Raw genomic sequence first — 21,438 nt, forward strand, 5'->3', positions numbered from 1 at the left:
CAATTAGTTTGGATGCATTTGGATGCATTTTGGATGCATGCGTAGGTTGGCAGACAGAATGTTTTTGTACAGCTTCTGAATTACATTAAGGCATTTAGCAGTGCGTACAGTTCCGAGTCCTAGCATGACCATACAGATACATTTGGAACCCTTGAAGAATACATCAACTTCCAAACTAGCATACCACGGTTGGCAGCTAGAATACCCTGAGTACAACAATACAATATCTAATACAATACAATAATATCCATTTATAACTATATATAAATATACAAGGTTAATCATGGTGGTGAGGTAGGGGGGGAAGGTGCAGCCTGAAGAGATGAGTCTTCAGTCCGCGTTTGAAAGTGGTCAGAGACTCTGCTGTTCTGACATCCACAGGAAGGTCATTCCACCACTGTGGGGCCAGAACAATGCTGTCTGGGAACATTGAATACCAGCCATCCGGCGTTCTGGATCAGTTGGGCCTGATGGCGGAATTCATCCTGCTGCTACCATCATCAGTAAAGATTATTGAGCCCACTCCAGAAGCAGCCATGCAAGCCCAAGCTATGACACTTCCTCCACCGAGCTTCACAGATGAGCTTGTGTGTTTTGTATCATGAGCAGATCCATTTTTTTCCTCCACACTTTCCATCACTTTATAGGTTAATCTTGGTCTCATCAATCCATAAAACTTTGTTCCAGAACTTTTGTGGCTCATCTCTGTATTTCATTGTAAATTAATGTAATCTCGCCTTCCAATTCTTACCACTGATGAGTGGTTTGCATCTTGTGGTATAGCCTCTATATTGCTGCTCTTTAAGCCTTCTTCAAACAGTTGATTGAGATACCTTCACCCCTGCCCTGTGGAGATTGTTTGTGATGTCACTGACTGATGTTCTCACAATGTTTCTGTCATCCACTGCTGTTGTTTTCCTTGGTCGACCTGTTCGATGTCTGTTGCTCAGTACATCAGTGGTTTCTCTCTTTTTCAGGACATTCCAAGTTTTGTACACCAGTCAGTCACATACTTTTCCAATACTTTTGCTCACCTAAAAATCGGAGTGGTCTGATACAAAACGTGATATGATCTCAGTTGTTTAACAAATCTACATAAAAATACCAGGAAATAAAAGCTGAAATTCAGATCTGTCATCTCATGTACATCATTTGACCTCAAACACAACTGTCTTCAGTGTACAGCAAAAACAAACTGTATTTATGTACTGTTATTTAGTGTAAGTGCAAGATGGATTTTCAGACGTACTATGTCATCATAGAAACGCACCAGGTTAAGCACAGTATGCGTTGATGACAGCACCTAGGTGATTTGACTGTGTAAGAAAAACAGAAGAAAATATATAAGCGTAAGTATAACCATTGATTTGAACTACATTTTGCAAAGCATAGTGAAAGGTAATGCATTCAAAACTTTTTCTGAACTGCCTTCATGGTTGCCCAATATAGTATGACATCGGGGTCATTTTTGCATTCTCTTTTATGCAACTAAGGTTTTTGTAAACATTGAAAACATTCACATCCATACTATGCAGATGCAACCGGGCATTGGGTTGAGATTGCAGTTATCCCTTGTGGACACTAGATGGGGCTTCAAATAACCTATTGCTGCGTTAAAACTGAGAAACTCAGATGAGGGATGATCATAAATGTAGAGGAATGCAGTTGAAATTATGAAACTCAGCTGGCTGAAAAGATATGTTATTAAGACTGGCCAAAATGTCACGTTTTGCGACCAAAAATATAAATTCTTAAATATGTATTCGTAAACTGTTTACTGGTGTGGTTATGTGCCTACTGGATTTGCATGAACAATGAATCAGCAATTAATTTGTTGCTGATAGCATTCATAGCTATGTATGCTTCTCTTACTAGATATAGTCGAGTGAGTGTCAGGAAACAGACAGAGCTATGGAGATAAAAGGCAGTGATCCACTCAAACTAAAATTGAGGCTCTAACTGAGAATCCATTTACAATTAATCTGGATGGCCATGATGAGGGCAAGCTTGTTCAATGATGAGTGTGGATTATTTATGAATATTTACACAGTAAATTACACATGAGGGAGGCCATTAGAGGGAGGGAGAGGGATAGAGGGAAAAAAAGAGAGAGAGGAACAGAAAAAGAGACAGAGACAAAGGTCACACAGCCAGGCGGAACAGACCTTTTTCTCCTTCAGATAGTAGCCAATGGCAAAATTCCTGTCGCCTGACTCCCGCTCAGACTGGAACCTGGGGAAATGGGAGCAGAAACCGGTTTCTACACCAACACAGCTGTCTTTACCACAGTCACAACAAGAGCTAACACTCTCACAGTCACCTTCATCCAACATTCATATGACTTTGTGTGAGTGATTCAGTACACACGTAGCATTGCTAACTGTGTATTATCCAGTGTGTGTCAGTTATTCAGTACTCACACAGCATTGTTAACTGTGTATTATCCAGTGCGTCAGTGATTCAGTACTCATGTAGCATTGATAACTGTGTATTATCCAGTGTGTCTCAGTGATTCAGTACACACGTAGCATTGCTAACTGTATTATTCAGTGTGTCAGTGATTCAGTATATAAGTGATTCAGTATATAAGTGATTCAGTGCGTCAGTGATTCAGTATATAAGTGATTCAGTATATCAGTGATTCAGTATATAAGTGATTCAGTATATCAGTGATTCAGTGCGTCAGTGATTCAGTATATCAGTGATTCAGTATATAAGTGATTCAGTGCGTCAGTGATTCAGTATATCACTGATTCAGTATATAAGTGATTCAGTGCGTCAGTGATTCAGTATATCACTGATTCAGTATATAAGTGATTCAGTGTGTCAGTGATTCAGTATATCAGTGATTCAGTATATAAGTGATTCAGTGCGTCAGTGATTCAGTATATCAGTGATTCAGTACTCACGTTGCATTGCTGAAACCGACATATTCATTCCCTGCCATTTTATTTAGGAAGTTCATGACCTGCGCGGAAAGAGTAAAGAAAAAGAACACTGCTTTACAGCAAAGTAGAGAAACGCTTTCAGCCCAATGAATAGATACGCTTTCAGCCCAATGAAGAGATACGTTTCCAGCCCAATGAAGAGATACGTTTCCAGCTCAATGACACCGCAGGTGTGGGTCAATTATGCATTTAAAATCTCTTCAGATGGCAGTAAGATTTAAAAGCTACTGCAGATCCCTGGGAATTTTCAACAAAGCATGTTGCAGACCAAAGGTGCCATTATATGATAGAACATCTTTGTTCAAAATTGTTAGCAAACTGCAGGAATTGCACCAGTGTCAAAAGTGTTCCTAATTCTTAACTTAATAAAAGAACTAATAAAATATAGCTTAGAAATGTACTCACATAGTCAAATTTCTCGGCATTACTTGCCCCTTGCTGCAAGAAAAAAAGATGACAGTGATATGGATGACAGTGATATGGATGACAGTGATATGGATGACAGTGATATGGATGACAGTGGATGTATCAGTGACTGCAGCACTAAAGCTCTACAAATCACACGGCCTTGGCTCAAACCTAGATATAATCCTACACACAGATTATTCCAGAAACGTCAATTATTCTAATGTAAATCATATATGCAGCTGACTGCAGTAACTGATACTCCTAAGAATAGATATTGTTCTAAAGTTTGACAAGATTTCTGTGAAATAAGACTACAATAAATGAAAACATGAAAATATGCGAACACGGTTACTAGAATTTGCAGTCAGGACATTTGGAACACAAACTGAAAATAAATAAAAAAGTAAAAAAGCTAAAAGACGCTGTAGATTTGAAGCCATTTTGGTTACAAATTTTCACAAATTCTTCACAATACTGACACTGATAAAGTCATTAAGCAATTACTTTAGCCACTATGTGGAACATTTTGCCAGGACATGCAGTGGAGGCAGATACTATTACTGAACTGTATCTATACAGTAGTAGATACTATTTAGCTTTTAAACAAACTGAGCAGAAGGTACACTTAATGGTAGGAAAATGCAAGCATTGCTGGGTTGAATGGCCTGTTCGTCATTATGTTATAATATATAATAAATAACCAAACGCTATACACTTGTGAGTATAGGACAGTGATATACTGTACGTGCGGTGTGTGTGTGTGTGTGTGTGTGTGTGTGTGTGTGCATTGTGCATGCATGCTAGCCACTGTCTAAATTGCACTTATAAGCAGTCCTCTGTCACAGTTCGGTCAGCTTGTATTGCCAGTAGTGTGATTTTCATTTTAACATACGCATTGTATCATGACCAATGGCAATTGCAACAGCTAAGATCCCAACCAAAACCATCACTCAACTCAATGTGACCCATAGCATGCCTAAACCCCTGCCCCTCATAAAGCAACTGCCACCAGGAGAGGCACGGAGAAACACTGGGGCGTGTGGTTTTTAATGGGGAGAACATGAGACCTACTCTATATTGTATTCATTCAATAATGGCCACCTACAGCAGTGGAGCTTAACATGCAGATGAAAAGATGGCCTTTAAGTAGAAAAAAAAACAACGGTTTTTATAAATCAGGGCACATGCCAAAAGTAATATTAGTCCAGAATGGAGCATACGTACAACCACTGAGCACATTATTAGCTATTTATAAGACTTTTTATTTTATTTTATTTTATTTATTTATTTTACTTATTGGTCTTCTGTTGCTGTAGCCCATCCACTGAAGAGGTTTGACATGTTGTGTGTTCAGAGATCTTCTGCATACCACTGCTGTAATCTGTGGTTATTTGCGTTACTGTAGCCCTCCTGTCAGCTTCAACCAGTCTGGCCCTTCTCCTCTGACGTCTGTCATTAACAATATGTTTTTGTCCGCAGAGCTGCTGCTCACTGGATGTTTTCGTACCATATCACATTTCTTCCCCATTCTGACATTTGGTCTGAAAAGCAGCTGAACCTCTTGACCACATCTGCATGCTTTTATTGCATGCCTTTAGTTGCTGCTAAATGATTGGCTGATTAAATATTTGCATTAACAAGCTGGTGCACAGGTCTACCTAAAATTGCTCACTGAGTGTACATTGGTAGCTATGCTGTTGGGTAGCAGCACTAAGAGAGAAGTCAACTGCAAAGCGTGGTGCAGACCACAAAAGTGTCTCATCAGGGTCTGAAGTGCAGTATGCATTTGGAGACAAGATCAATGCCAGGCATGATGAAACTAGATTGGATCGTTAAAAATGCTGTCTTACGATTCCTATCGCTTTCCTAATAAGTAGACAAGGCCAAAAGTGAAAGAGCCATTTTTCTAAATGTATGTGTATTTCCTTGGCCTTGTTTTTGACAGATATATCAGCAACAGGATCTGTACAGGGACAAGGGAATTCTAAAGCAGGCATCAGTCTCTATTTCCGGAACAAACCACGGCGGTGTACAAAGGTGACATTGTGGCAGATAAGATTTATTGACTTAAGAGATAGGCCTGTATCACACTTTTGTGTGGTCTATAGCACAGGCTGGCAGACCCTCACTGCTGTTTGGGTTGGGGGGTACCCTCACTGCTGTTTGGGTTGGGGGGTACCCTCACCGCTGTTTGGGTTGGGGGGTACCCTCACTGCTGTTTGGGTTGGGGGGTACCCTCACTGCTGTTTGGGTTGGGGGGTACCCTCACTGCTGTTTGGGTTGGGGGGTACCCTCACTGCTGAGTGGGTTGGGGGTACCCTCACTGCTGAGTGGTCTATGGGGCAATGGCATCGCTGTTCAGGGCACCGCAGTAGAATGTGTTCAGCCTGATTACTCACAGCCGTACTCTGTCAGTAAATGGGCTGTACATGTGGCTCACAGCCGTACTCTGTCAGTAAATGGGCTGTACATGTGGCTCACAGCTGTACTCTGTCAGTACAGGGGCTGTACATGTAGCTCACAGCTGTATTCTGTCAGTAAATGGGCTGTACATGTAGCTCACAGCTGTACTCTGTCATTACAGGGGCTGTACATGTAGCTCACAGCTGTACTCTGTCATTACAGGGGCTGTACATGTGGCTCACAGCCGTACTCTGTCAGTAAATGGGCTGTACGTGTGGCTCACAGCTGTACTCTGTCAGTAAATGGGCTGTATGTGTGGCTCACAGCTGTACTCTGTCAGTAAATGGGTTGTACGTGTGGCTCACAGCCGTACTCTGTCAGTAAATGGGCTGTACGTGTGGCTCACAGCCGTACTCTGTCAGTAAATGGGCTGTACATGTGGCTCACAGCTGTACTCTGTCAGTACAGGGGCTGTACATGTAGCTCACAGCTGTATTCTGTCAGTAAATGGGCTGTACATGTAGCTCACAGCTGTACTCTGTCATTACAGGGGCTGTACATGTAGCTCACAGCTGTACTCTGTCATTACAGGGGCTGTACATGTGGCTCACAGCCGTACTCTGTCAGTAAATGGGCTGTACGTGTGGCTCACAGCTGTACTCTGTCAGTAAATGGGCTGTATGTGTGGCTCACAGCTGTACTCTGTCAGTAAATGGGTTGTACGTGTGGCTCACAGCCGTACTCTGTCAGTAAATGGGCTGTACGTGTGGCTCACAGCCGTACTCTGTCAGTAAATGGGCTGTACATGTGGCTCACAGCTGTACTCTGTCAGTACAGGGGCTGTACATGTAGCTCACAGCTGTACTCTGTCATTACAGGGGCTGTACATGTAGCTCACAGCTGTACTCTGTCATTACAGGGGCTGTACATGTGGCTCACAGCCGTACTCTGTCAGTAAATGGGCTGTACGTGTGGCTCACAGCTGTACTCTGTCAGTAAATGGGCTGTATGTGTGGCTCACAGCTGTACTCTGTCAGTAAATGGGTTGTACGTGTGGCTCACAGCCGTACTCTGTCAGTAAATGGGCTGTACGTGTGGCTCACAGCCGTACTCTGTCAGTAAATGGGCTGTACATGTGGCTCACAGCTGTACTCTGTCAGTACAGGGGCTGTACATGTAGCTCACAGCTGTATTCTGTCAGTAAATGGGCTGTACATGTAGCTCACAGCTGTACTCTGTCATTACAGGGGCTGTACATGTGGCTCACAGCCGTACTCTGTCAGTAAATGGGCTGTACGTGTGGCTCACAGCCGTACTCTGTCAGTAAATGGGCTGTACATGTAGCTCACAGCTGTACTCTGTCAGTAAATGGGCTGTACGTGTAGCTCACAGCTGTACTCTGTCAGTACAGGGGCTGTACATGTGGCTCACAGCCGTACTCTGTCAGTAAATGGGCTGTACATGTAGCTCACAGCTGTACTCTGTCAGTAAATGGGCTGTACGTGTAGCTCACAGCCGTACTCTGTCAGTAAATGGGCTGTATGTGTGGCTCACAGCCGTACTCTGTCAGTAAATGGGCTGTACATGTAGCTCACAGCTGTACTCTGTCAGTAAATGGGCTGTACGTGTAGCTCACAGCTGTACTCTGTCAGTACAGGGGCTGTACATGTGGCTCACAGCTGTACTCTGTCAGTAAATGGGCTGTACGTGTAGCTCACAGCTGTACTCTGTCAGTACAGGGGCTGTACATGTGGCTCACAGCTGTACTCTGTCAGTAAATGGGCTGTACGTGTGGCTCACAGCTGTACTCTGTCAGTACAGGGGCTGTACATGTGGCTCACAGCTGTACTCTGTCAGTAAATGGGCTGTACGTGTGGCTCACAGCTGTACTCTGTCAGTACAGGGGCTGTACATGTGGCTCACAGCTGTACTCTGTCAGTAAATGGGCTGTACATGTGGCTCACAGCTGTACTCTGTCAGTACAGGGGCTGTACATGTGGCTCACAGCTGTACTCTGTCAGTACAGGGGCTGTACATGTGGCTCACAGCCGTACTCTGTCAGTACAGGGGCTGTACATGTGGCTCACAGCTGTACTCTGTCAGTAAATGGGCTGTACATGTGGCTCACAGCCGTACATGGAGCTGGAATGAGCTGGGCTCACTTGGGCTCATGTGAACAGCACTCTGCATTCCTGACACCCCCGCTGCCCCAGGCGAGGCCCTCACTCACCTTTATGAGGGACGTGCACACGATCGCACCGGCGTTCACCATGGGGTTGTGGGGTTTATCTGGAGAAAACAAACATCACCGTGAGAACACATTTCAGTCCTCAGCATACATTTCTGTGTGCAAAGGGCTCTATTCTTCAGAGGAATTCAGGCTGTGCAGGTGCTAGAGGCCATAGGGAAGGACAGAAGTGCAAGAAGAATGACTCAAACAGCGATTTTAAGGTCTGTTGTGGTCTTATTTGGGAATCGTCTTGTCAAATTCCCATGAGTGAGACAATTTTGAGTAAATGCTAATATGGGATATGTTAAGTAGTTACCTGCAACATGAAGGAATAATTAACTCGTAATAATTACAATGGCATTCTGGAGCCATTTTAAAACCCTTCCTCAGTTGGCTTATTCTTCTCCTCCTCCCCTAAACGCACTCCAAAGGTACTAAAAGTTCCACTGGTAGTCAGTTCTCGGTAGCTCCAGAGGACTACACAGTATAACAAACTACAACATTTTTATTATTAAAATAGCCACCAGTAATAAAAGAGGTGGGAAAATATTTGGCCTAAATGAATTAGATATTCTCAAATGGAAAAAAAGCAAAATTCTGTTTTGTCATCAATTTGGATGTTTATGTTCAAGATTTTTGAAGTGGTTGAATGATTTGCCGTCGAATGGCAACACACAATCTTTACTGCAAAGCCGGCTTCGCTTCATCTGATACTCTCTGCGAATGGAAGCAGCTTCAAATTCATTAATATTTCATCCGGCTGCCATGGCAACAGACTGCCGGAGAGGTCTTGTTCTAAGTGGAGCCGCGGAACAGCAGTGCAGGAGAAGTGGGCGACCGCGTTCAGCGCGTTCTGCTCTAATCACGGCGTGATTGAGCTGCGGACGGGCCCTTCTCCAGCGAGGGGGGGAGCGCGCCGCTGGTCTCCACAGGCACACAGCCTCCGCGTGTTTTTGTTGAGTTTCAAGGGCCAAAAGAAGCCACACCTGGGAAATAACACGCAGCCAGAAAAATGAAAACAAACCTGAAAAGGCATGAATGCTTAAAGCTTGCCTTAACGCCATCATGCCCAGGCGGCATTCCAGGGCAATTCATGTTCTTTCACCAGACTTTATCTTCTGCAGAGCACAGTTACCCTGACTGTTTCTGGACTGGCTGCTTAACTGTATTCACCCATCCACATATACACAGCCTAAAAGTGTCAATCATAGCCGGTTTGTGCTTTTCCACTGAGAGTTCTGTCCTGCTGTGGTATTAAAAGGGAACTGGGCTCAGATGAAATCAAAATAAATGTTTTCTTCATTTTAGTCAATTATTCATATCCACACAAACGCCTATTTCCATCCACTTCCTGAAATTCGGCATCGTGTACCACTGGGCGTTTGCCGATCAAATGTCATTTTTCTGTTTCCCTCCAATCAACACATCCTCACATGACAACGCGCTCCTCACTTGACGTCGGTCAAATCGACCCCCCGCCCTTCAGAAATACGACCCAGCATACGTCACACCGAGGCTGCTCTAACTTCCGTTTCAGTTGGAGGTTAAAGGAGCGGCACTGATCTCAGATTTCTGTCCTGCTGTGGCCTTGGTGGGTCATTCCCAGAGGACACAAGCAGCGGTTCTGCTCTAATGCAGCGGTTCAGGGTCGGGGTCGGGGTTGGGGTGGGGGTCGGGGTCTGCATGGGGGTCGGGGCACGGTCCTCACCGTCCTCGTCCAGGAACAGCTTGTTGAAGCGCAGGCCGCTGGGCTCTTTGCTGATGAAGCGGTGCACGTAGTCCGTGCCGTGGTCGTGCACGGCGATGGCGTACTTCAGCGGCTTCACGCACGACTGCAGGCAGAATGGCACTTTGGTGTCGCCCACCGTGTGCCTGCGAGACGCGGGACAAGAGCGTTACACACCGTCAACCCGCCAAACGGCAGCCGTGGTCACATCAAAACAAAGTGTATTTGCACATGAGGAAAGTGTGTCACCACAGAGGCCTAATGACAAAGTTTAATTACTGCTTCAGCGACAAGACGAGTAACGCAGGCGAAAACAAACATCCTCGTGGGTTATCGCTCGGTGCATATCTCCCAAGGTCCCCTGCGCAGAAGCACAGTACATTTCCACTCAGTTTGGTATTTCAAACACAGCTTAATTATTAACTATTGAGCAGATTAGATGAATCCATCCATCCATTATCTTAACCCGCTTATCCTGGACAGGGTCGCAGGGGGGCTGGAGCCTATCCCAGCATACATTGGGAGAAAGGCAGGAATACACCCTGGACAGGTCGCCAGTCCATCGCAGGGCACACACACTATTCACTCACACACTCATACCTATGGGCAATTTAGACTCTCCAATCAGCCTAACCTGCATGTCTTTGGACTGTGGGAGGAAACCGGAGTACCCAGAGGAAACCCACACAGACACGGGGAGAACATGCAAACTCCACACAGAGAGACCCCGGTCAACGGGGATTCGAACCCAGGACCTCCTTGCTGTGAGGCGGCAGTGCTACCCGCTGCACCATCCGTGCCGCCCCAGATTAGATGAATGAAGAACCAAAATAGAATCCAGAGTAAAAAGGGCATGACGGCCCTTTAGAAGTGCGTTTCCGGATTTGTCAAATCCATAAAAATTCCACACTCCCATTTTAAACACCCAACAATCCAGTCTCATAAACTGGAGACGTTTATTACTGAATGAGACGAGGCTACACAGATTGCCCTGTTTTGAGTGTTATCTCTAGATGACCCCGGCAATGTTAATACTTGGTACACAGAGACATAAGCACACTTCTGTCATCTTTTTACAGTACAACAGTCCATTAACTCACGTTCTTATCGCAAATATGCGATATCACAGAGGACGCACAGAGACCATCAATATGTTTATTATTAACTGACCTAACAACTATTTGTGTCATAACAAAAGAAAGTATTATTAGACAGATAACGTTTATGCAGCTATAACTATAAGCACTAGAGCACGCTTTACTTAGTGTATACAGTGCATCCAGAAAGTATTCACAGCACTTCACTTTTCCCACATTTTGTTATGTTACAGCCTTATTCCAAAATGGAATAAATTCATTTTTTTCCTCAAAATTCTACACACAACACCCCATAACGACAACATGAAAGAGGTTTTTTGAAATTTTTGCACATTTATTAAAAATAAAAAACTAATAAATCACATGTACGTAAGTATTCACAGCCTTTGCTCAATACTTTGTGGATGCACCTTTGGCAGCAATTACAGCCTCAAGTCTTTTTGAATATGATGCCGCAAGCTTGGCACACCTATCTTTGGGCAGTTTCGCCCATTCCTCTTTGCAGCACCTCTTAAGCTCCATCAGGTCGGATGGGGAGCGTTGGTGCACAGCCATTTTCAGATCTCTCCAGAGATGTTCAATCGGATTCAAGTCTGGGCTCTGACTGGGCCACTCAAGGACATTCACAGAGTTGTCCTGAAGCCACTCCTTTGATATCTTGGCTGTGTGCTTAGGGTTGTTGTCCTGCTGAAAGATGAACCGTCGCCCCAGCCTGAGGTCAAGAGCGCTCTGGAGCAGGTTTTCATCCAGGATGTCTTTGTACATTGCTGCATTCATCTTTCCCTCAATCCTGACTAGTCTCCCAGTTCCTGCTGCTGACAAACATCCCCACGGCATGATGCTGCCACCACCATGCTTCACAGTAGGGATGGTATTGGCCAGGTGATGAGCGGTGCCTGGTTTCCTCCAAACATGACGCCTGGCATTCACGCCAAAGAGTTCAATCTTTGTCTCATCAGACCAGAGAATTTTGTTTCTCATGGTCTGAGAGTCCTTCAGGTGCCTTTTGGCAAACTCCAGGCGGGCTGCCATGTGCCTTTTACTAAGGAGTGGCTTCCGTCTGGCCACTCTACCATACAGGCCTGATTGGTGGAATGCTGCAGAGATGGTTGTCCTTCTGGAAGGTTCTCCGCTCTCCACAGAGGAACGCTGGAGCTCTGACAGAGAGACCATCGGGTTCTTGGTCACCTCCCTGACTAAGGCCCTTCTCCCACGATTGCTCAGTTTAGATGGGCGGCCAGCTCTAGGAAGAGTCCTGGTGGTTCCGAACTTCTTGGTGGTTCCGAACTTTTGTGCTCATTGGGACCTTCAAAGCAGCAGAAATTTTTCTGTACCCTTCCCCAGATTTGTGCCTCGAGACAATCCTGTCTCGGAGGTCTACAGACAATTCCTTTGACTGCATGCTTGGTTTGTGCTCCGACATGCACTGTCAACTGTGGGACCTTATATAGACAGGTGTGTGCCTTTCCAAATCATGTCCAATCAACTGAATTTACCACAGGTGGACTCTAATTAAGCTGTAGAATCTCAAGGTTGATCAGTGGAAACAGGATGCACCTGAGCTCAATTTTGAGCTTCATGGCAAAGGCTGTGAATACTTATGTACATGTGATTTCTTAGTTTTTTATTTTTTATAAATTTGCAAAAATCTCAAAAAAAACTTTTTTCACTTTGTCATTATGGGGTATTGTGTGTAGAATTTGGAGGGGAAAAAATGAATTTAATCAATTTTGGAATAAGGCTGTAACATAACAAAATGTGGAAAAAGTGAAGCGCTGTGAATACTTTCCAGATGCACTGTATGTGAATTAAAAGTGTATTACGATAAATGGCAAACACACACAGGCACTTCCTGTAATCGCAGGTGCCTCAGAAACGATGCACCAGTTGCCATGGAGATGTATAAGGACTGGAGACAGCTTCCACTTAAAGTTCCCATGGATTCCAGTGCTCAACAGAGCGAGAAGCCAGTTCATGGAGGTGGCCATATTTTATTGTTTATTTATATTTACTACTTTATTTTATATCTATGTTTCTATTTTAGTATAATTATTTATGTTGTCTGCATGCACTCACAAACCACACCAAATTCCTGTGAAATTTCCTGAGTATGTGAAAACTACATGGCGAATAAAGCGATTCTGATTCTGATTCTGATATTTGACTCTGGGGCTTTTTGGCACCAGAGCATGCACACTGGGTACCTAAATGGGCAGGAATGAATAGGAAAAACAGCTGTGAGGATTTTATAGTGGCTAGAACCACAAACCACAAACCACAGACCTTCCGGGGTCCCAGTCATGTACCTCAGCCATGAGGCTACGGGCTGGGGGAATGTCAGTGGGACAAATGTCCCCAGGCAGTAATGCCCTCCTCAGACACGTCTTACCTCTGTCCGTCCACCGTGCAGAGAGACACAGCCCACAGGCCAGGGCTGAATTTGGCAAGCTGGGGGATGTAGTCTGCCACCTGCAGAGGATACACAATAAAACAGGCCTGCTTATTCCACTAAAGTAGCCTTTACACAATAAAACAAGCCTGCTTATTCCACTAAAGTAGCCTTTACACAATAAAACAAGCCTGCTTATTCCACTAAAGTAGCCTTTACAGAATGAAACAAACCTGCTTATTCCACTAAAGTAGCCTTTACACAATAAAACAAGCCTGTTTATTCCACTAAAGTAGCCTTTACACAATAAAACAAGCCTGTTTATTCCACTAAAGTAGCCTTTACACAATAGAACAAGCCTGCTTTTTCCACTAAAGTATCCTTTACACAATAAAACAAGCCTGTTTATTCCACTAAAGTAGCCTTTACACAATAAAACAAGCCTGCTTATTCCACTAAAGTAGCCTTTACAGAATGAAACAAACCTGCTTATTCCACTAAAGTAGCCTTTACACAATAAAACAAGCCTGTTTATTCCACTAAAGTAACCTTTACACAATAAAACAAGCCTGCTTATTCCACTAAAGTATCCTTTACACAATAAAACAAGCCTGCTTATTCCACTAAAGTAGCCTTTACACAATAAAACAAGCCTGCTTATTCCACTAAAGTAGCCTTTACACATAAAACAAGCCTGTTTATTCCACTAAAGTAGCCTTTACACAATAAAACAAGCCTGCTTATTCCACTAAAGTATCCTTTACACAATAGAACAAGCCTGCTTATTCCACTAAAGTATCCTTTACACAATAAAACAAGCCTGCTTATTCCACTAAAGTATCCTTTACACAATAAAACAAGCCTGCTTATCCCACTAAAGTATCCTTTACACAATAAAACAAGCCTGCTTATTCCACTAAAGTAGCCTTTACACAATAAAACAAGGACAAGACAGACCTGCCGCCATTTTGCATTAACATTAACTGCTTTTTTTCTGTATTCGTTACACGTTTGGTTCACAAGCTCCACTCTGGTTGCTATGTGACAACATGTCTGTCCTACTCCTATAATTATAATAATTATAATAATAATAATAAATAATTTGTTATTTAGCTGACACTTTTATCCAAAGCAACTTACAGCTAATTAGAGTAAGCAGGGGGCAATACCCCCCGGGATCAATATAGGGCTAAGGGCCTTGCTCAAGGGCCCAGCTGAGCAGATCTTATTGTGGCTACACTGGAGCTTGAACCACCAACCTACCGGGTCCCTGTCATGTACCTTAGCCACTAGGCTACAGGTTGTCCCTATATTACCACCCCTGCATAAGACATATCAGAGACGACACTATTAAGCAACAAGGCCTGGCACTTAGCCTGCTGTGAAGTTCTACAAAAGATCCAGGTGGTCAGCTCCATAGTCCTACCACCATGAGTCCTGTCTCTCCTCCACCGAGGCTGAAATGATTTGAAGTACCTTATGATGAATATTTATGAACGAGGGGCAGACTTTCCTAAAGACCAGTTCGGGCTGAAGAGAAGGAAGGGATGATGGTCTGGTTGGTGTGAACCAGGGACACGCAATACTTCTCAGAAAGGGCCAGTGTGGGTGCAGGCAGCAGTTACACACCAGATTCTACTCATCAAGGCCCTTAGCAAAGACTGTAATGGCTGTAGAATCAGAAGAATTGGGTGTGTGGAACAGAGGCTGGAACAGAAGCCTGCTCCCGCACTGGCCTTTCCGGGAAAGAGCGAGTACCCCTGGTGCACAGCGCCCGGGGCCGTACCCACCTGTCCTCCAGACAGTTTTTTGGCACTCTCGTACAGCTCGTCGATGTGGGAGCAGAACGGCTGGAAGTCTGGGATGACAAACTTCTTGCGGAACGCTTGTGTCAGCAGCACGATGTTGCTCTGGACACACCTGGGGGAGGAAGAGGAAGGTGAGGGAGCCCTGCAAAGCCAGCCGAAGGGGAGCACGCCGAAACCACACAAGTGGTACGAAAGGCCAGAGAGAGAGAGGCCTTTACTCGCCTTTACCTTCCCACACTCTCATGGACACCCAGGACTGGACACTGGGAAGAGCACTCTCGTAAGACTGACCAAAGGCATTAGCTACTGTTTAGTTTAGTCATGTGAAACTGTTCGCCGTTATCACGTATGTAACCTGTAGAGTTAATCACACATGTGTTACACTCCTAACCAAAGCAAACTTTTTCAAAGTCTACTACTAACTACTAACGCACACTACACGAGCACAGCATGTGTCCTCTCCCTCTTTGTCCAGAGACAAATGGCATACTGGCACACGTCTCTCTTCTCCTTTGTCCAAGTCAAAGTGTATGTGCACACACACATGCACACACATTCCTGCCTTCCCTTAGTTAGCATTGTTCTCTGGGATTAGATTAGCGCCTTTGTAGTTTTAGTTAATAAATGATCTTATTAAACCCGGTGTCTGTTTTGGTGTTGCATGACATGAGAGTGGAGTCAAATTAGTCTTCAGAAGAACTCCAACCTTCAGGTTATCTGTATGTTTAATCATTAATATTGGTTGTTTTAATTCACTAAAATACTACATTTGTTGTTAGATGTTTTAGATAATAGTAATTTTATGACACTGATTACTAATCACAGTATACACTGCTTCCCCTACACAACTGGTGCCAACGTGAGGACTGAGACCTATATGTTTCACATAATCATCCTCACTGTTTCACAGAGCATAAAAAACCCACAAACTGCACCACATATCCAACAATCCACAACATTTAGGGTGCCTTTGCTTACAGTTTGTTGAATTCACACAGACCAGAGGGCCTATTTATTTCAGTGCTATGTCTGAATGACTCGTTCCCAATTATAATGGCGCCGTGCTGAGATGCTATGAAATAACAGACCATAAAGTCAATATACAGCCGTGTTATAGCTGTGAAAGATAACCCCAGAAAGCAATGCTGAACACAACAGCACTGACGTCAAGTCACAAGCAATGAGCACAAATTCCGTGTCACGACCAACCCAATCATGTCAAATAATATCAGCGGTGAGCAGAAGGAAATGGAGGCGTCTTCCACAGTGTACAGAAATGTGAGCAGCTACAGCAGGGAGATGAAGACCAGGCTGTATGATTCCTAACTGCCAACAGAACAGCCATGATTTATTTCACTGCTAGAAAACACAGGCATACTGCTCCATCACCTTGACAAGTGACAGAATTATGACTACCTGCGCACAATAAGACCAGATATAGGCTGTATTTGAACTGAGAGTCACACTGAGTGTAAACAGGTTGTGAACTGAACACGTTCGCCAGGGAATGATAGTTATACCTGCTCAACTGGTCTTTTAAAATACTTTTAACGAGGACTCATTTGCCCTGTGCGACAAGGGAACATGCCAGAAGGATTAGTCTCTTCGTAAAAGAAACAGAAACAAGCAGTAAACTTTGTCTGCATCTATCTCCAGAGAGAAGGATGCAAACAGGAGCTCCTGCAGCAGATTCATGCTCCTGCTAGGATGACCAGACTCAACTCCACCAGGAGGCCAATATCTGGGCTCTGCTCAACAGCTTTCCTCCAGCCCGGATACCTGCCCAGCCCCTTTAGCGGGCGAGCTAGCTAACACTCATATCCTTAAGCAGCTCGCTAGCGCGAGTCTTCCCTTTGAGCCGTGTAATGGATGTCAGTGGGGCCTTCCACATCCGGGGGCCAAAGACCACTGGCGAAGGCCTGGCTGTGAGCTATTGACGGGTGCTTCGGTTCAGAGACTCGTGGATGGTTTGCCCCGGCCTGAGCAAAGGGACATAGGCAGGACATGGAGGCCTGGAGCGGCCCACTCCATCGGGCGTCCTCCGCTGCTCCGGGCGTCCTCCGCTGCTCCGGGCGTCCTCCGCTGCTCCAGGCGTCCTCCGCTGCTCCGGGCGTCCTCCGCTGCTCCAGGTAGACTCGGGGCACCGCCATCTTTCATGGGCTCGGCGTCAGCCGACATCCGCTATCGATTTACACCGCTGCTAATGAGCTGTCGCTACGGCCTGGGCTGGCCTGACAAACCCACTCAATTCATTACCAGACCAGTGTCTGGTGACAACGACACGGCTCAATCAGCCAGACAGGAAAAAGAAAAGACTCAAGAATGTGAGTGAGAACTGGTGCGGGAAGAAGAGATTAAACCCAAAACCCCTCCAGGGCCACCGCGAGTACAGACTCTTCATCAAACACAGACCTGCGTGTGTGTGTGTGTGTGTGTGTGAACGTGTGTGTGTGTGTGTGTGTGTGTGTGTGTGTGTGAAAGTGTGTGTGTGAACGCGCGCGCACGCGTGTGTGTGTGTGTGTGTGTGTGTGTGTGTGAACGTGTGTGTGTGCGTGTGTGTGAACACGTGCATGTGTGTGTGAATGTGTGTGTGTGTGTGAACGCGTGCATGTGTGTGTGTGTGAGTGTGTGTGTGAACGTGTGTGTGTGTGTGTGTGTGAACGTGCGTGTGTGTGAACGTGTGTGAGTGTGTGAATGCGTGTGTGTGTGTGAACGCGTGTGTGTGTGTGTGAATGTGTGTGTGTGTATGTGTGTGTGTGTGTGTGTGCGTGTGTGTGTGAGTGTGTGAACGTGTGTGTGTGTGTGTGTGTGTGAACGTGTGTGAGTGTGTGAATGCGTGTGTGTGTGTGTGTGTGTGTGTGAACGTGTGTGTGTGTGTGTGTGTGTGTGTGTGTGTGAAGGTGTGTGTGTGCGTGAATGTGTGTATGTGTGTGTGTGTGAGCCTTTCTCTGAAAAGTTCACCCAACGGTAAAGAACTGCACACAAATGCACAAATAAATACCGTTCTGCCACTAAATTATGCCAGGAAGCTTTAAAATAAACTGGCTAATAAAGAAATACTGGAAATCTAACATAAAAATGTAAAGAATAAACAAGCGATCCAACAAGAAAATATTTTGGTCTTAACTGCAGGTTAGCATTTTACAATGCAAATTTTCGTCCTTAGTAGGACACACAATCAAACAGGGTCTCTCGGGAATCTCCTCAACCTCTGAATGTTAAAAAAGATGCTGATTTAAGCCGCTCTTCACTCACTTTTTGAAGAGGTGTCGGTCGAGCATCACGCCGTCGGAGGTGGATTTGAGGGTCACCTTCAGCATGTCCATGCATTCCTTCAGCCGGGGGTCTCCCGTCCGCAGACCGGTGGCTTTCAGGGCCTGCAAAACCACAGAACAAGACTTCATGTACAACAGCTGATCAGGGCCTGCAAAACCACAGAACAAGACTTCATGTACAACAGCTGATCCTTGATCAAGGTGCAGATCTCTGTGAAAGAAGCCACCACAGTCTTTGACTACGCTAAGGGCAGATGAGTGAGTCTCCCAACATAGTGGAATAATATTGTTCAAAATAACATATAATGTACAGTGAACTCCACAAGTCATGGGGAAAATACATATTTATCAGAAACACCCGTGACAAAATTTGTCCCAAATATAACGGCAGCCTGAAAGGGGTGGGGGCTTAGCGGTGTGCTTTCCATTTACATAAAGATCACAATTTCTCATCAAAAATACTGTGTCATTAAGTGGACATCAAAAGTTTGCAAAAATTGGGCCAGGAACATAGCTTATCCAGCTTGGGGACATACTAATTGGAAACTCCTCAAACCATTGTTTATTTATTGTTATACTCCTACATGGGTATTTTGAAACATTCACCTCCTTTTCGGGAACCAAAAACTTCTGAATTTCCCTAAATGTATTACATGTAAAACAGGCCCCTTGGTAGAATTGTAGAGCATTTTCACAGTATTTTTTGTGCCAAAATGAAATGCGACTCCAGAGTGAGGTTCAGCAAGCCTGGTTTCCATAAACTGCATCGCAGACCTCCACTAACCCCATGTAATCACACGATGCATGCATTTTCACAGCTATCTCAAATCAGACATAGGCCACATCCAATCATAAAACAGCTGCAGTTTGGAGCCTTTCAGGGAGTATGGGTCAATGTGGTGAGCTGTCTGGTGGGTTGGTAACCCCATGGTGCAGCTCAGAGGTGCGGCTCACCCCCACCCCCCTTCAACCTTCAACCACGGCATGGTGGGGAAGGAGCGTGCTCTCCCGACATGGGCTGCGGGCGCTAGCCTTGGCTATCGGGCGGGGCCGAGGCCCAGTGCTCACCGTGGTGAATTTGTGAGCGGGGATTCTCTCCTGTCCCTCGGCGATGGTGTAGAACAGCAGGTCCTCCAAGCTGGGCAGCATCCCTGCCTTCCTGACCCTGGGGAAAAGCACAGAGGCGTCAAAAACACACCCTCACAAGCAGAGCCAAAAGGCAAAGGAGAACTGCAGCACAGAAATCTGTTCCAATGTAGGGAGAAAGAGGCTGCTGGATATTGCAGTGGATTTCTCCCTCTTCCAGAACACAGGTCAGGAGGGAGCTGCTTTCAGGGTCACGGTTCATTTCAGTGTATGAAAGCTGTCAGATTTTCAAAAAAAAAGATGATCAGCTAAAAACCGTTTACTGTCAGCTTACCTAGATAAACTGTTTGGAATATAATATTGTTCAGAAGAAAGAGCACTGGTGAGCTCAGTAATGGGCCTGGTAGGCCAAGGAAAACGTTTAGCAGAATTTCCCCCATAATTTAGAAAAACCCCGAAACATGGGTCCGACAGATCAGAAACACACTTCAGGACGCAGGCGTGGATGTGGCAGTGACTAGAGGCTACACTGCAAGATGCAAACCACCATAACTGCAAAAACAGGTTGGCCAGGTTACAGTTTGATAAACAGTACCATAGTACCTAAAAGAGTCCTGGAAAAGGTCAGTCTTGTTGACAAGATTTGCCTTCGATTTACACATGATAGATCAATAAAAGAAACCAAGGAAACAAAAGAAACATAACTACGCAGACAGTGTAGCACACACTTCAAACTCTCAGAGGAATGAGAAGACCGTCTCACCATTTTACAAAGCTATTTTACAATTTTCTTTTTGTTTTTTTTTAATCAAATAATATGACATTAAATATACAGCACAGTGGTACAGCAGTTAGCACTCTTGCCTCATAAGAAGGTGGTTTAAACAGTTTAAACGGACCTTTGCCAGCCAATTCAAAGAATTCAGAAAATAGGTAATACTGCATTGTCAACACTGTACTAGCTAAAATAGCTAATGCTAGTGAGCAGTGGCCCACCTGTAGCAGGCTGGGACCACCGGCTGGGCTCACCACACCTCACTGTGTTCCTAACCTCACACCCTCAGAGCAGGGCTTAAAAACAAACACACTGGAGACCAGACAGAGGAACCTCTCCATGTTCCTAACCTCACACCCTCAGAGCAGGGCTTAAAAACAAACACACTGGAGACCAGACAGAGGAACCTCTCCGTGTTCCTAACCTCACACCCTCAGAGCAGGGCTTAAAAACAAACACACTGGAGACCAGACAGAGGAACCTCTCCGTGTTCCTAACCTCACACCCTCAGAGCAGGGCTTAAAAACAAACACACTGGAGACCAGACAGAGGAACCTCTCCGTGTTCCTAACCTCACACCCTCAGAGCAGGGCTTAAAAACAAACACACTGAAGACCAGACAGAGGAATCTGGCGTGAGCCACGCACACACACACTCGTCTCTGCAGCCCACACGCTTTCAGCTGGAGACTCACATATGTACATCTCACTTGCTTGTTGAGGACTTTTGATCGTAAGAAATAGCACCGTGTAACTGCTACGAGCAAATAACAGTCCCTCCATAACCAGTCCAAAAACACGGGATCAGAGTGTTTCGTACCCGGCCGCAGAAGGCCGGTCTCAAGAGATGAACAAGATCACAGACAGATTCGTTCAAGAAGCAACACCCACTCTCAAAATTCCACTGTGATACAATGCATTGATTGCATTCTGGTGAGAAAAAGGAAACATCTTTGCCTCGCTTGCATTGTAAACTAGGGCAGTCTCAGCTGTAGCCGCCACCCCCAGCAGCAGCCCTGACAGTGCTAAGCCTAATTAACACAGGCCCAGTGCCAACAGGCAGTGAATTAACCGACTCCCTGTGCTATAAATGAACCTCCACTGGAGGCAGTGAGTTGGCTGATCATTCATCACTGCTGGAGAGCACCTATGACTACATTTCCCATGAGGCCTGTGGAGAGAGGCAGAGTTCCCTTCAAGCCCAGAGGTGAACATTCCACACTCTATTATATACACAAACACATTCCCCGGAATGCTCCGCCCTACTGCGTGCTCTATCCTACAGCAACGGGGC

General features: G+C 45.2%; 1 protein-coding gene across 2 annotated transcripts in view; it reads right to left on the reverse strand.

Moving 5' to 3' along the window:
* Window positions 1-21,438, reverse strand: part of LOC133116225 (glutaminase kidney isoform, mitochondrial-like) — a 49,223-nt gene that overhangs the window by 17,460 nt on the left and 10,325 nt on the right. For both annotated transcript variants that reach the window (XM_061225578.1, XM_061225579.1), the window contains exons 2-10: window positions 19,353-19,449; window positions 18,265-18,386; window positions 14,992-15,121; window positions 13,202-13,281; window positions 9,698-9,861; window positions 7,990-8,048; window positions 3,354-3,386; window positions 2,910-2,968; window positions 2,166-2,232 (exon numbers count right to left, since the gene is read on the reverse strand). In XM_061225578.1, coding sequence (XP_061081562.1) covers window positions 2,166-2,232; window positions 2,910-2,968; window positions 3,354-3,386; window positions 7,990-8,048; window positions 9,698-9,861; window positions 13,202-13,281; window positions 14,992-15,121; window positions 18,265-18,386; window positions 19,353-19,449 — 811 coding nt within the window. The remainder of the gene's footprint in view (window positions 1-2,165; window positions 2,233-2,909; window positions 2,969-3,353; window positions 3,387-7,989; window positions 8,049-9,697; window positions 9,862-13,201; window positions 13,282-14,991; window positions 15,122-18,264; window positions 18,387-19,352; window positions 19,450-21,438) is intronic.

The sequence above is a fragment of the Conger conger genome, chromosome 17 (assembly GCF_963514075.1).
Source record: "Conger conger chromosome 17, fConCon1.1, whole genome shotgun sequence".
Taxonomy (NCBI): domain Eukaryota; kingdom Metazoa; phylum Chordata; class Actinopteri; order Anguilliformes; family Congridae; genus Conger; species Conger conger.